We start from the raw sequence: 14,527 nt of genomic DNA, 5'->3' as shown, positions 1-14,527 counted from the left end.
ATTTCAAATTCAATGTGATTGTTTTGTCAGAAGTGATTATTTGTAACATCCTGCCTTTATAGTAGCATGATCTTCTAGATAGCATAGCAAGGCAGCCACACACCCTTACTTACAATCAAATAACACTATTTGTGAAAATTCACAAGTGTATTACTGTAATGCATAGCTATACTAATTGAAGAAAGATAAATGCTATTCGTTGCAGGTTCCGGGTATATGCTGTGAGCATGCCAATTAAACATTGGATCATTCATGTTCCCGTGCCTGGGCAGGATCTCTGAGGCTAGCCAGTTAGCTAGCTAACGTTTTATTCCAAATATTCTCGCCTTTTTAAACGGGAGGAGAATGGCTTTGGCCTAGCTATCACACATTGACAGGGTGTTAACGAAGTTACCCCTCTGGGCAAAATAGAATATTAGAAATGTAGTGGGGTCATTTCGAACGACACAAATGCTCTGAATTCGTCGGCCCTGGTGGCAAACCCGCTTGAACAAGAGACAGACCGAGGCTGCGTAGATGAAGGAACATATTGTTCGGCCTACGAAGAATTTGTAATTTCTGGCAAAATTGTCAGACTCTACAAATAACTTTCAGTGTAACGTTAAAGGTATGTTACCAGTAATACTGTCCTCAATATGTCACAAGTGTCCTGCTTCTGTTGATCAGTTAGCTAACAACGTCAATAGCCAAATATTTTCCTAGCCCAGCATTAGCAAATGCTAACTAGCTACCTCGCCATACAGATTTCTGCTGCTGCAATCTGAGACTGTCGCCCGCCACTGTAAAAATGATGGGCCGTATAATTTTCTCCCTTGTGGCAAATGGCGTAGTTAGCTAGGTAAATCGAGTTTTTTTCTACGGTTAGCATTAGTGCGCGAACACCGACCAATGGATGCGTATTGATTGTGTTCACGCTGTGGATTATTTGGATATGCATACAACCAATACTGTAATCATGGGGGGATGGGGGTGAAGGATTTCTTCAAATGGGATGGCAGAGAAACGGATGGGTCAAATACTCGTCACCGAAAGCCTGCCAACACAGACAGATCGTTGATCACCCCAAACCAATATGATTGACACATTCTGAAAGGGGTAGTGGCGTTCTGCTGACCCGATAGAATGTTGTTGAAAAAATAGCCTGGACTCAGACGTACCAGTTTAGATATTGTCTGCCTCTCTGTAATACGTCTAAAATGAGGGCACTTGTTTGGATATGGATATATTTCAGTGTGTTTGTAGTGATGGATCATTAGACAGGTAAGTAGGACTGAAGTAGCCTATCCTTCTAGAGCTTTAATCTGATGGATGGATAGGGTTATTTCCATGTAAAACCCATGAGCACCACCAACGTGAAGTTTATAGGAACGTATCACATTTGGTGTCAAACGAAAGCTAAGAGTATGTTTTGGGGAAATGAAGGCATAGATACGTTTTTTAAACAATTTTCCATCCTAAAAATGTAGTTAGGAATAAGCAAAGGCTTTGATTTCTGGTCACACAGATGGAAAAGGGGTCTTAAAAAACATCTACTAGAAAAAGTATTAAAAGGTATTAGAAATACATAAAAACACAGTAATGTTGAAGTAAAGGCCCCTGCCAACTAATATTAACAGTTATTAACATGTATATTTAGTTTGACACAAATTATTTGCCTTCTTAAGAAATATTGCCTAGTGTCTATTCATTCTGTTACCAAAAACCAACATATCTTTAAGATATTTTCTGATTTCTCTCCCATATGAGGAGGGAGGATTATGAAAGTTCACAGAGGTAACAATTAAAGGTAGACCTACCAATTAGTTAGTGTTTTTAGTTTTACTGATAACAATTTTGTTTATGAATTAAGTGATTAAAACGTGTCTCTCTGTGGTAGGTCTGGACCAACCAAATTTGGTCATGGTTCGGGGCAGAGCTCATTAGAATAATGTATAGAATAATACCCAAACATGCAAAGGAGGATATTAAATGTTTCTACCTTTGTGTACCTATTCAGGATACATCACCATGAAGAGAATCACATTCATAGTTATGCATTTCTGTATAGTACAGATCAATAATAATAATATGCCATTTAGCAGACGCTTTTATCCAAAGCGACTTACAGTCATGCGTGCATACATTTTTGTGTATGGGTGGTCCCGGGGATCGAACCCACTACCTTGGCGTTACAAGCGCCGTGCTCTACCAGCTGAGCTAAGGACCCATGATGTCATTCTGTTACCGGGTGTTGATCCATTTCATTTAGTGTAGTTCAATAAACAATATATATTTTCACTCAAGGTGTCATATCATAGCTGACAACTCATTATTTCTGCAGACATCTTTGAATCTTAATTTGGAGTAGATATTGAAGAGTTTTTGGAAAACGTGGTCACATAAAAAAACTGAGGGAGATTTTACTGTTATTCTGTTACCAAACTTTCCATCTGCATTGTTCCTCAAGTGTGTTTTAGTAACCTTTTCAGTGGCAATTGTTAAAAGTAGACTTCTGCATATAGTATGGTTTGTTAAACTTTGCAATCAATGTTTTTTGCTTGGCATACATTTTAAAGTGAAAAAGTGAGTCTCAGCCTCACTCTGTTACTGTGGAATTGCCCATATAGGAGTAGCAGTGTTGCTTCCTCTGAAGTCTATGCTTTTGGGCTCTGAAATTTTATTCTGTCTCAGGGGAAGTCTCTGTGAAACTGAGATTTTGCACATCTTCTAGGAAGCCATACCACACACTGTAGTAATGAATAGTTGAATAATAATCGTTTCCTTTTCTTGCAGTTATCAGAAGAGGACTGAAGACGCGTGGAGACGGTGTATTTTATTTGTTCTAAATGTGTCTTTGCAGCAGGTGTTATTCCTCTGCATATTATTTTCAGACACAATCTATTGCATCCTAAAAACAAGCCCTTTTTATATTTTCTAAGTGCTTATGTTTGCCACTGACATGACAGACTAAGTTACTCAGATTGTCCACCCCATCCACCTATTAACGTACCTTTTGATTTTTCTTCATAAAAAGACCCACTACAATATAAAACTGAATCCCTACACGAGAGCCAGGATGACCGAGGCGTGGCAGCAGCACGCTGTTGCTCCCCCTCCGGTGGTGCACACCATACCACCAGGGGCGGAGAACGCGTTGGGCTGTGCCGTCTACGGTATCGTCCTGCAGCCTGACCCTGCTCTGCAGCAGTCGCAGCAGCAGCACCAGCATGGCCAGCAGCACAGCCAGCAGCATGGGCAGCAGCAGCACCCTGCCCAGGTACAGCAGCCTTCTCTGCAGGTAGGGGGCGAGGGCGGCCACAAGTGTGGGGCATGCGGCCACGACATCTCCCACCTGGCCAACCCACATGAGCACCAGTGTATGGTGAGCCAGGACCGCTCTTTCCAGTGCACCCAGTGCATGAAGATCTTCCACCAGGCCACAGATCTGCTGGAGCACCAGTGTGTGCAGGTGGAGCAGAAGCCCTTTGTGTGTGGTGTGTGTAAGATGGGCTTCTCCCTGCTCACCTCGCTGGCACAGCACCACACCTCACACAACAGCACCAACCCCATGAAATGCTCTATTTGTGAGAAGACCTACCGACCGGGCTCCTCTGGGAACACCACCCCTAGCTCCTCTGCTACCAACCCTCAGCAGCCATCTGCTGATGGAGCCTCCTCCAGTGGGAGTGCGACAGTGGGATCCTCTTCCTCAATTACATTTCCATCGGCCCGTGACAGGCCCTACAAGTGTTCTGTCTGCCAGAAGGGCTTCAGGCACCTTTCAGAGCTGGCTCGCCATGAGCGTGTGCACACCGGAGAGAAGCCCTTCAAGTGTGACACATGTGACAAGAGCTTCAGCCAGTCCTCTCACCTGGCCCATCACCAGCGCACCCACAGCTCTGAGCGCCCTTACAAGTGTGCTGTGTGTGACAAGAGCTTCAAGCACCGCTCCCACCTGGTGCGCCATATGTACGCCCATTCCGGAGAGCACCTCTTCAAGTGCAACCTGTGTGAACTGCACTTCAAGGAGTCTTCTGAGCTGCTGCATCATCCATGCCACCCACAAGGCGCACGCCCCTTCCGCTGTGCCACCTGTGGAAAAGGCTTCAAGCGTCCGTCAGACCTGCGGCAGCATGAGCGCACTCACTCTGAGGAGCGTCCCTTCCACTGTGAGGAGTGCCAGATGAGTTTCAAACAGCAGTATGCCCTAGTGCGCCATAGGCGCACACACAAAAACCCTTCTGACCGCCCCTTCAAGTGCAACCTTTGCGACAAAGGCTTCCTGCAGCCATCCCATCTGCTGTACCACCAGCACGTCCATGGCATGGAGAACCTGTTCAAGTGCGCGTCCTGCCAGAAGGAATTCAGTCAGTCAGGAGAGCTGCTGCGCCACAAGTGCGGTGAATCGTCCTCTTCATCTAGGGACACAGACAAGCCCTACAAATGTGACGTGTGCGGCAAGGGATACAAGAAGAGTTCGACACTGCAGCGACATCAGAACTCACACTGTCAAGAGAAGCCCCTGAAGTGCTCCCTTTGTGACCGCCGCTTCCTGTCATCCTCAGAGTTTGTGCAGCACCGCTGCGACCCGTCCCGAGAGAAGCCCCTCAAGTGCCCCGACTGCGAGAAGCGCTTCAAGTACTCTTCTGATCTGAATCGGCACAGGCGAGTCCACACCGGGGAAAAGCCTTACAAGTGTGCAAGCTGTGATAAAGGCTTCAAGCAACGGGAGCACCTGGCCAAGCATCAGAGTGTGCATTCCAGAGATGCCCAGTTCAAGTGTGTTTGGTGTGGAGAGCGCTTTGGAGACCTGGGAGCTTTGCAGGAGCACACAGTCCAGCACACAGCTGAAGGAGGGGGTTACCCTGTGCCACCTTGCATATAGTTATGCCCCTCCATTCTGTACAAGTTCATAGCAAACGTCCCTGTCTACCATTAATTTGCAGCACCCAGCTTAACACACTTGAACTGGGCATCTCTGGAGTGCACACTCTGGTGCTTTCCAGAGATGCCCAGTTCAAATGCTTTGGAGACCTGGGAGCTTTGCAGGAGCACACAGTCCAGCACATATCTGAAGGAGGGGGTTACCCTATTGTAGGTTACTCTGTGCCACCTTGCATATAGTCACGCCCCTCCCTTCTTTTCCAGTTCATAGCAAATGTCCCTGGCTGGCCCTAATTTTCCCCCAGCATATAGAATCCATAACCTCACCCCACCCCAAAAAAACCATACAAATGATCATTGTCTCATAAAAATGGAAGTCACAGCTTCTCATTGTACTGCCAAGTGTCACTGCTTTAGGGCTACCATCTGAAGGACAGAGGAGAATAAACCATCAAGGATATGTCTTTCACTTCAAACTCTAGGGTGGATGTTCTAGTCCAGGGCCCGGTTTCCCAAAAGCATCTTTAAGGCTAAGTTAATCGTTAGAACCTTTGTAGGAGCATCGTGAAATCTCTGAGCTGTTTCCCAAAACCGTCGTTATTAACGTTGCACTTGAAAACGCTCGTAATCTAACGCCTGCCTGAGACCACTCGTAGAACAGCGAAGTGCGCCAAATGCTTTTTTTTGCCTCCCTGCGTCACTTTATACACAGAAGATCTCCACTAAACATAGACTCACATTGTTTATCCGTCTCTGTGAACGAAGTTGACTACAAATGCAAAGTTACCAATGTCTTTGCAATTGATACAAACAAGCAACTTATAAAACGAAGCGTCAAATGAAAACCGAAATAACTGCATTAAAATATAAATACAGTAGGCTATAGTCCTATTTCAACCATATTGAAATACATTTAACGTTCAGTAAATTGAGTTCTATTTTGCTAGTTGTACACTGTCTCATTTGTCTCAATATACTGTATTTCATGTGTAGCCTAACATGTGTGCAATGATGTGCCAAATCAGTGATTTTGTGCATTGTTATTGAGTAAGCATTGGAATAAGCCACCTCAATATTTGCAGCGGTAGGTGATAATATCTCTAGGAGCTGATCCGTAGTCAGTATTGTGAAATACTTCTGTTTCGATCCTATCAGTATCGACACATGCTCCAACGATGCACTTAGCGACTGTTCTCTCTGCGTGGTGTTTTGTGTAACGCATGTTACACCTTCGGCCGTTGTAGGAAAGATGCATCGTTAAAACCCTCGGAAGCCTAAGTTCCATTGCTATTGGGGAAACTGGGCTCAGGTCAATTACCTTCTCCTCTATCCTTCTTGAATCAACTGCCCAAGAAGGAAATAAAGAAAGAAATGTAAATCACCACATTAGCCTACATTTCTGTCTATGAAAAGCTTTGTATTTGTACATAAGTTACCTTGTAGACTTGTTGGACCAGTTCCCCTCAACCTGCTCGACTGGTCTGTAAGTGTTAAGGGTTGCACCATGACCCAGAACTCTTCTCTTGACAAAAGTGGTTGTAACTCTAGAACCCATCTACAGAGTTCCTGCATGCAGTAATGTTCCATACTCTTACCCAGGATACTCAAGACTTGAATTATTGCTATGTTTCAGCAGTTGCTACAGTCTGCTGATGGCCTCTTGCTTTTTTTTATTTCGGAATCAATTACGCTGTATCAACTCTGATATAAAATGTTTTTGTTGGGTGGGTAGTGGGTTGAGATTATTGCGTATTGGTTACTTTTCCACAACCTCATATCACTGTAGTAGCAGTGTATGTATATACACTAAAATCCGACACCTCTTTACCCTTTGGGATTTAGTATCTTTAAGATTTTTATGTAAAAGTATCAACTCCACATCTATACGTTTTTTTTTTTTTTTACATGAGGGTTTATTGTGCTATTGTGAAATATTACAAATGCTTGTGTGTATTTGGAAGTATATGTTTGTATCAAAACACCATTGTACTGCACCAGATCCCAAAGGTGTGGAGATTAACCAGCTGAAGTATCATCTCACTGCTATATAGAAATTGTATAGAAATCTATATTTCACACTAATATACAGTTCATATTCCTACAGAGATCAGTGTAGACTCTGTGCTGAAAATGTCTAAAACCTGATCAAGCTTCCTCTTACTGCGTGTATATAGTACAGTATGTATTTGAGTATGTTTACCAGTTCCATTGTCTGTTTCTAAAACTGCATTGGCTGTTTTATATGTTACTACTTTTTATCATATGGGGACTGAAATGTTTTTCTTCTTCTTTAAAGTCATAGTTAGGATAGATTGTATGTTGCAAGTTTCCAAGGAGAAGATTCTGTCTGTAAGCCCTACAAGGATTCTGACCACTCATGCTCTTTTGAGGTTTTTATGATGAATGATTGTTAAATCATGTCTGTGAAAATGGAATCCTGGCTGTGAAGTGGATTGTATAATACATACATTTGGGGTAGAACTTGGGCAGGTCTGTAGTTTTAGCTAACCCAATTTATGTCAGAGAAACTTATCTGCAGTATATTTGTGCAGGTCATGCTAACTTCTGGTTTTTATGGCCTTTAAAAAAAAGCTAGCATCCTTACCAAAATGGGCTGCTACAGCTTAATTGCAAAAATAATGGATTTACCCTCTAGTCTGTAAGTAGTAAGGCACTCAAGAATAAGGCTAAAATCGGTGTCAACTTTGAAGTCAAATTCAATGTGGCTCAAATTGACCTCAATTTGGTATTTTTGGTGTGTGCAGGTATTTGTTTTGTTTTGTTTTTTGCAAGTGAAGCATTTCAAGGGGACTTGTTTTGTCCCATTTGGTGGTGGATTTGTGGTTTGAGTGCAGTATTGATAAAGTATTTTATGATAGGAGAAGGTAATTATCATTTTGAGGAAGGTTCTGTTTATAATGAGTTTCAGTTAAGACTGTTTGGCCTTAATCTGGGGTAAGGGTTAATTAGAAACCCATTCTACTCCAGATCTGACTGCCTCCATGTTGTTGCTCTGTTCCTTGTACTCATGTGGGTAGGCTAACATTTGGTGTCATTTGTCTTCGTCTGTCTTTTGTTAAATGTGTTCATGTCTTTCATCTGGCATTAAGACAACATAAAAGAGCAGTTAGGAATGTCTTATTTTTGTAAAAGTACTGTATACGGTTTATTTTTTTTCAGTTTATTAATACCACATTTATATAAACATTGTTTAAAATCTATATGAATATCTATATTCTTGGAAGGAGTTAACAGGGCCTTTGGGATGTAGGGGGGGAGTTTGATTGATGGAAGGGTCATTAGGAATGTGATTGACATGAATTTTGATCTAGTGTAGTGCATAACAGTTAGCCCCTGCCTGTTGACCCTGTTTTCTCTGTTCTGTGCATGCTTACTGTGTTAGTTCCTGTAATCTGTCCCAGGTATTAGTGCTTCAGATAGTACTTATTCCTCATATAACTTTTTTTCAAATTGTATGTGAATGACGTAGTAAAAAAATAATTACGTGACAACGTACAGTATGTGTACATTCATGCTAAGATATCTGTATGTAGCATTCAATACACACCGCACTAACAAATAAACTTTTTTCATTTATAAAGGGGGTATGTCATGCGTTTTTAATTGCAGAGGGAACTGACGTATTATTTTTGAAGTATGTAGATTAGGTAGTTAAACATATGAAAAGGTGTACATTCACTAAAATCACAACATTTCCTCATTTGTAATACGGTGTATAATGCTTGTTTAAATGCAGGCTATGACCTGTCCTTTATGCCACACAGTAGAAAGACTGCACTTACCATTGATAATGTAGTACAGAATTATAACACACATTTTCTGGTTAATAGTGACTTGATGCATGATTGTTCAACCATTTTACAAACACATGTTCCATTAACTGCAAGTTAAAAACAGCAAAAACACATTAGTTACATAAGTGGTTTTATATCTCAGTTTACAAAAGAGTGATGGATTTATGACTGGTTTTGGGCTGCTTTGGATGATTGAATAATTGCAGAGAATAAATTATTAGGAAGCATGTGAGGGTTCACCGGGCATAAACTGGTCCCGCTCTTGCAGCTGCCTTCAGCTTGTTCCAGGTCTTGGTGTGTCTTCAGCGCCATCTGTATGGATGGGATGGGTATCACATAAGGGTTTCATAACACATTACAAATTCATAAGCAGTACAGAAGCCACCGCAATACAGCTGGCTGGCTATGTATTGCAGCACGTAGGGTAAGCGGAAGTCTGCCAGCTGGCCTCAGTTTCCTGTTTAGGGTTCTGTCTGCACAAATGGTAAAGGTCAGAGATTTGGAAATAATGAGGAGATACTCATGTCTCCACCCTAACATGCTGACCACACCGCCCGCGTTGCGTGCGCGAGTGTTACAAAATAAATGTACATACATGTTATTCAATCATTTCATCCAGGCGCTAAAATAGAACTTGGTTCTATTTTTTAAGCTGCAAGTCCCGCCTCTCCCATCTCCTCATTAGTTTTTAGGAGCATATACCCACGTGGGTGATTGAAAGATGAACTGAGGTCCACACTCCTGTCCAGTTGGTGGTGGTACTGCACCTTAAAGTTGGTTGCTAACTGCCATATAAAGTCCACAGAAGAAGAAGACTGAAGGAGGCGATTACTAGAAACTAACTAGGTTTCCCATTTTATATGTGTATTAATTGTCGGAGTAGAGGACACACGATTATTTGTGACTCAAAATGGGTAAGGATTCCACAAAGATCCAGAAAAAAAGGACCTTGTGCATAACAAGCCAATATGTATATCCCAGGACAAATTAGCTAGCAACCGCAAGCTAAATGTCCATGAATGTTTCATGTGTTTTGACTTGGCCCCAAATTAATATAGTTGGTTCAGCGTTCGTTTTGATATTTCAACCTGCGTGTCCTGATCGCGTCTGGTGTGGCTGGAAGGACACATGCGCGTGCCGGTCTAGTCAGCATGTAACAATTTGAATCGTTGTCCACAGAGTGGAACGGTGGGCTGTTAAATCCTGCCTATTCCTCTCTTTGTATTGGTGGATACATCTCGTTATTTTGGGAATATTTGATGAGGGTTGTTGACGTCAACCGTCTGTATTCAATGGAGATATACGCTATGCTACTAGCCTCATGTCATGAATATGCATAGCCATTTCGAGACAACTCCAATATAAATTGTTTTTTCTCAAAGTTGCTGGGATGTCACGTGTCCTACTTATATCAGTACACTCATAACAACCTAATCATTACGAAACTTATATTCGATCAAATACACCTCACGTAACAAATAAACCATTACATTTTTTGTTGACCAAATTCGACACTCATTGACCTCCATACAAAAACAGATTTCTGGCCGAGTTATTCCTCTTGTGTGCCCTCTTCGTCTCTGTAAAGGTGCCTTGGGTCTCCAACCATTCTTTCCCATCACCCAATCAAATTCTAATTGCAGACGGACCACTTGTGCTTTCTGTCTTTGCTCGCTCCTGCCCAAGGAAGACAAGTACAGGTAGCTGCGTCCGGGACTGGTCTCGGAGTAGTGGGTGTGTCGAAAGGAGTGGGTGTGCTCTGCTATAGGACGCTCTTGATTGAACGGGGTTGTCTATGCCATTAAAAGTGTTCCCATTGGTCAATTCCAGACCGTTCTCTACCTGATGTTGCGGAGACTACTGACATGCTGCGTTTTGTAGCTAATATATTTCCTTTGTCTGCTTTTGCCGATTTCAAAGTCACTTACTATCCAGAGCAAGTGCATCACCAGATTAGTATAAACAGTGGGTAACACTGTAACGATAGCTTTTTCCATTCGATAACCAATGTACCAGTAGTTATAGCACCCGAGTAGGTTGCCTATAGGGTTGACTAAATATAACATGCATGCACACACACACACACCTTACAGATAGTTTAATTATGAAGGAAACACACAAAGAGTATAAATGATGAATAGATCAGACAGAATAACATAATATATATATATATATATACAGCACCAGTCAAAAGTTTGGACACACCTACTCATTCCAGGGTTTTTCTTTATCTGTACTATTTTCTACATTGTAGAATAATAGTGAAGACATCAAAACTATGAAATAACACATATGGAATCATGTAGTAACCAAAAAAGTGTTAAACAAATCAAAATATATGTTATATTTGAGATTCTTCAAAGTAGCCACCCTTTGCCTTGATAATAATATAATATAATATGCCATTTAGCAGACGCTTTTGTCCAAAGCGACTTACAGTCATGTGTGCATACATCTTTACGTATGGGTGGTCTCGGGGATCGAACCCACTACCCTGGAGTTACAAGCGCCATGCTCTACCAATTGAGCTACAGAGGACCACATGATGACAGCTTTGCACACTCTTGGCATTCTCTCAACCAGCTTCATGAGGTAGTCACCTGGAATGCATTTCAATTAACAGGTGTGTCTTGTTAAAAGTTAATTTGTGGAATTCTTCTTTCCAATGCGTTTGAGCCAATCAGTTGTGTTGTGACAAGGTAGGGGTGGTATAGCCCTATTTGGTAAAAGTGCAGTCGCAAAAACCATCAAGTGCTATGATGAAACTGGCTCTCATGAGGACCGCCACCGGAAAGGAAGACCCAGAGTTACCTCTTCTGCAGAGGATAAGTTCATTAGAGTTAACTGCACCCCAAATAAATGCTTCACAGAGTTCAAGTAAGACACAGCTCAACATCAACTGTTCAGAGGAGACTGCGTGAATCAGGCCTACATGGTCAAATTGCTGCAAAGAAACCACTACCAAAGTACACCAATAAGAAGAAGAGACTTGCTTGGACCAAGAAACACGAGCAATGGACATTAGACCGGTGGAAATCTGTCCTTTGGTCTGATGAGTCTGTGTCTTTGTGAGACACAGAGTAGGTAAACGGATGATCTCTGCATGTGTGGTTCCCACCGTGAAGCATGGATGAGGTGGTGTGATGTGTGGGGGTGCTTTGCTGGTGACACTGTCTGTGATTTATTTAGAATTCAAGGCACACTTAACCAGCATGGCTACCACAGCATTCTGCAGCGCTATGCCATCCCATCTGGTTTGCACTATAATTTGTTTTTCATCAGGACAATGACCCAAAACACACCTCCAGGCTGTGTAAGGGCTATTTGACCAAGAAGGAGAGTGATGGAGTGCTGCGTCAGATGACCTGGCCTCCACAATCACCTGACCTCAACCCAATTGAGATGGTTTGGGATGAGTTGGACCGCAGAGTGAAGGAAAAGCAGCCAACAAGTGTTTCAGCATATGTGGGAACTCCTTCAAGACTGTTGGAAAAGCATTCCAGGTGAAGCTGGTTGAGAGAATGCCAAGAGTGTGCAAAGCTGTAATCAAGGAAAAGGGTGGCTACTTTGAAGAATCTCAAATATAAAATATATTTTGATTTGTTTAACACTTTTTTGGTTACTACATGATTTCATATGTGTTATTTCATAGGTTTGATGTCTTCATTATTATTATACAATGTAGAAAATAGTAAAAATAAAGAAAAACCCTTGAATGAGTAGGTGTGTCCAAACTTTTGACTGGTACTGTATATATATATATATATATATATATATATATATATATTTATATTACTGAGTATACCAAACATTAGGAACACCTTCTTAATATTGAGTTGCACCCATACAGGTGTCGAAAACGTTCCACAGGGATGCTGGCCCATGTTTACTCCAATGCTTCCCCCACTTTTGTCAAGTTGGCTGGATGTCCTTATAATGTGAAAAAATTGCTTAATAGTTTATCAACATTTTAAGCTAAATGATCAGCCTCATTGCTTTTAAAATGTTTGTTGATACGAGTGGTTGAATTAATTTGGGATCTATCGCATCCCACAACTCTCCCAGAGTATGTTCGGAATATTTATTTATTGCACAGAAGGACAAGTTGACCAATAGAATAGGTCAATTTCTGTACTATGAGGGATAGTAGATTGACATAGGCTAGTGCTTTTGCTGTTTGTTAGGCCTACTCATCTTGTTGGCTGACGAAAAGTAGGCTAAACGTGGACAGTCCTAACATCTTCAATATGCGCCTCGGAATTCGATAAGAGGGACGCGCCTGTCTTCATTCACTTGTAGTCAACTTCTTCGCTGAAATGCCTGTGAGAAGGACCCGATCACGTGACGGGCATTGGCTACATCTGAGAGAGTCATGTGAGTGAGAGGTGCTTCGGGGGACGGCAGCCGGGAGAAGGGAATTATATAATTAGCCTATTATATTCAGCCCAAGGGCACAACGGCCACTTTGGCTGCAAAAGGCATGGATTTTTTTAGGGGGCAATACGGCCACACAAGGGGGATACCGCCGGGAAATTCGAGGCCTGGTGAGAATATTATCAAGTGCTTGTCAAATTGTGAATGAGAGACTGATGAAGTGTGTGCAGCTTGCAACTTTTCAAATCATCATTAGAGTCCCATCATGCAGCCTTAGAATGTATTAAACATCAAAACATATAGCCCAACGTTTGTATCACAACTAAAGTTGCATAAATAACTCTAAATTAAGCATTTAGGAGGACCAGTTTCTTTGTTAACCACTCAACACAGAATAGCCGCATGTGCGCACTTCCTTTGAAATAATTTGGAGAAATATACTTTCTATTTTATTAAGCTATGTTCAATTGTATTCTTCATACTATAAAAAAGAATGCCACGGAATTCTAAACAAATCTTATCTGCTAAATGAACTAGTGTAGCCCACAGCATAGCCATATCAGGGCCTAACATAAGGACAACTCAGAGTATGCTGTTCTATTCTTCTGAAAGAGACTACATTTTCTTCATATCATGTTTCTTTAGACCTGTCTAAAATAAATAATGGATTTATTGTGATGATGTAGGCTATATTAAATGGATTTATTATACTTTTAAAAAATGTACAGTGGGGAGAACAAGTATTTGATACACTGCCGATTTTGCAGGTTTTCCTACTTACAAAGCATGTAGAGGTCTGTAATTTTTATTATAGGTACACTTCAACTGAGATACGGAATCTAAAACAAAAATCCAGAAAATCACATTGTATGATTTTTAAGTAATTAATTTGCATTTTATTGCATGACATAAGTATTTGATACATCAGAAAAGCAGAACTTAATATTTGGTACAGAAACCTTTGTTTGCAATTACAGAGATCATATGTTTCCTGTAGGTCTTGACCAGGTTTGCACACACTGCAGCAGGGATTTTGGCCCACTCCTCCATACAGACCTTCTCCAGATCCTTCAGGTTTCGGGGCTGTCGCTGGGCAATACAGACTTTCAGCTCCCTCCAAAGATTTTCTATTGGGTTCAGGTCTGGAGACTCGCTAGGCCACTCCAGGACCTTGAGATGCTTCTTATGGAGCCACTCCTTAGTTGCCCTGGCTGTGTGTTTCGGGTCGTTGTCATGCTGGAAGACCCAGCCACGACCCATCTTCAATGCTCTTACTGAGGGAAGGAGGTTATTGGCCAAGATCCCGCGATACATGGCCCCATCCATCCTCCCCTCAATATGGTGCAGTCGTCCTGTCCCCTTTGCAGAAAAGCATCCCCAAAGAATGATGTTTCCACCTCCATGCTTCACAGTTGGGATGGTGTTCTTGGGGTTGTACTCATCCTTCTTCTTCCTCCAAACACGGCGAGTGGAGT

The 14,527-nt window shown here is 41.9% G+C and overlaps 1 protein-coding gene and 1 long non-coding RNA gene across 2 annotated transcripts; one reads left to right on the top strand and one right to left on the bottom strand.

Moving 5' to 3' along the window:
* Window positions 1-48: 48 nt before the first annotated feature.
* LOC121531779 (zinc finger protein 319-like) lies at window positions 49-5,435 on the top strand. The gene is made up of 2 exons (XM_041837221.2): window positions 49-607; window positions 2,773-5,435. The coding sequence occupies exon 2, from the start codon at window positions 3,056-3,058 to the stop codon at window positions 4,862-4,864; it is 1,809 nt and encodes a 602-aa protein (XP_041693155.1). The 5' UTR covers window positions 49-607; window positions 2,773-3,055; the 3' UTR covers window positions 4,865-5,435.
* Window positions 5,436-6,749: 1,314 nt separating this feature from the next.
* On the bottom strand, window positions 6,750-10,387 carry LOC121531781. Its single transcript, XR_005994189.2, has 2 exons — window positions 10,169-10,387; window positions 6,750-8,990 (listed from the first exon to the last, which is right to left on the bottom strand). It is a non-coding gene; the product is annotated as an uncharacterized LOC121531781 (long non-coding RNA).
* Window positions 10,388-14,527: the final 4,140 nt, after the last annotated feature.

The sequence above is a fragment of the Coregonus clupeaformis genome, chromosome 19 (assembly GCF_020615455.1).
Source record: "Coregonus clupeaformis isolate EN_2021a chromosome 19, ASM2061545v1, whole genome shotgun sequence".
Classification (NCBI taxonomy): domain Eukaryota; kingdom Metazoa; phylum Chordata; class Actinopteri; order Salmoniformes; family Salmonidae; genus Coregonus; species Coregonus clupeaformis.
The sequence above is the reverse complement of the archived record's forward strand: the minus strand, read 5'-3'. Positions and strand labels throughout refer to the sequence as shown.

What these genes read in the sequence shown, in the direction of transcription:
- LOC121531779 (XM_041837221.2), top strand. Translation starts at nt 3,056, where the DNA reads ATGACCGAGGCGTGGCAGCAGCACGCTGTTGCTCCCCCTCCGGTGGTG.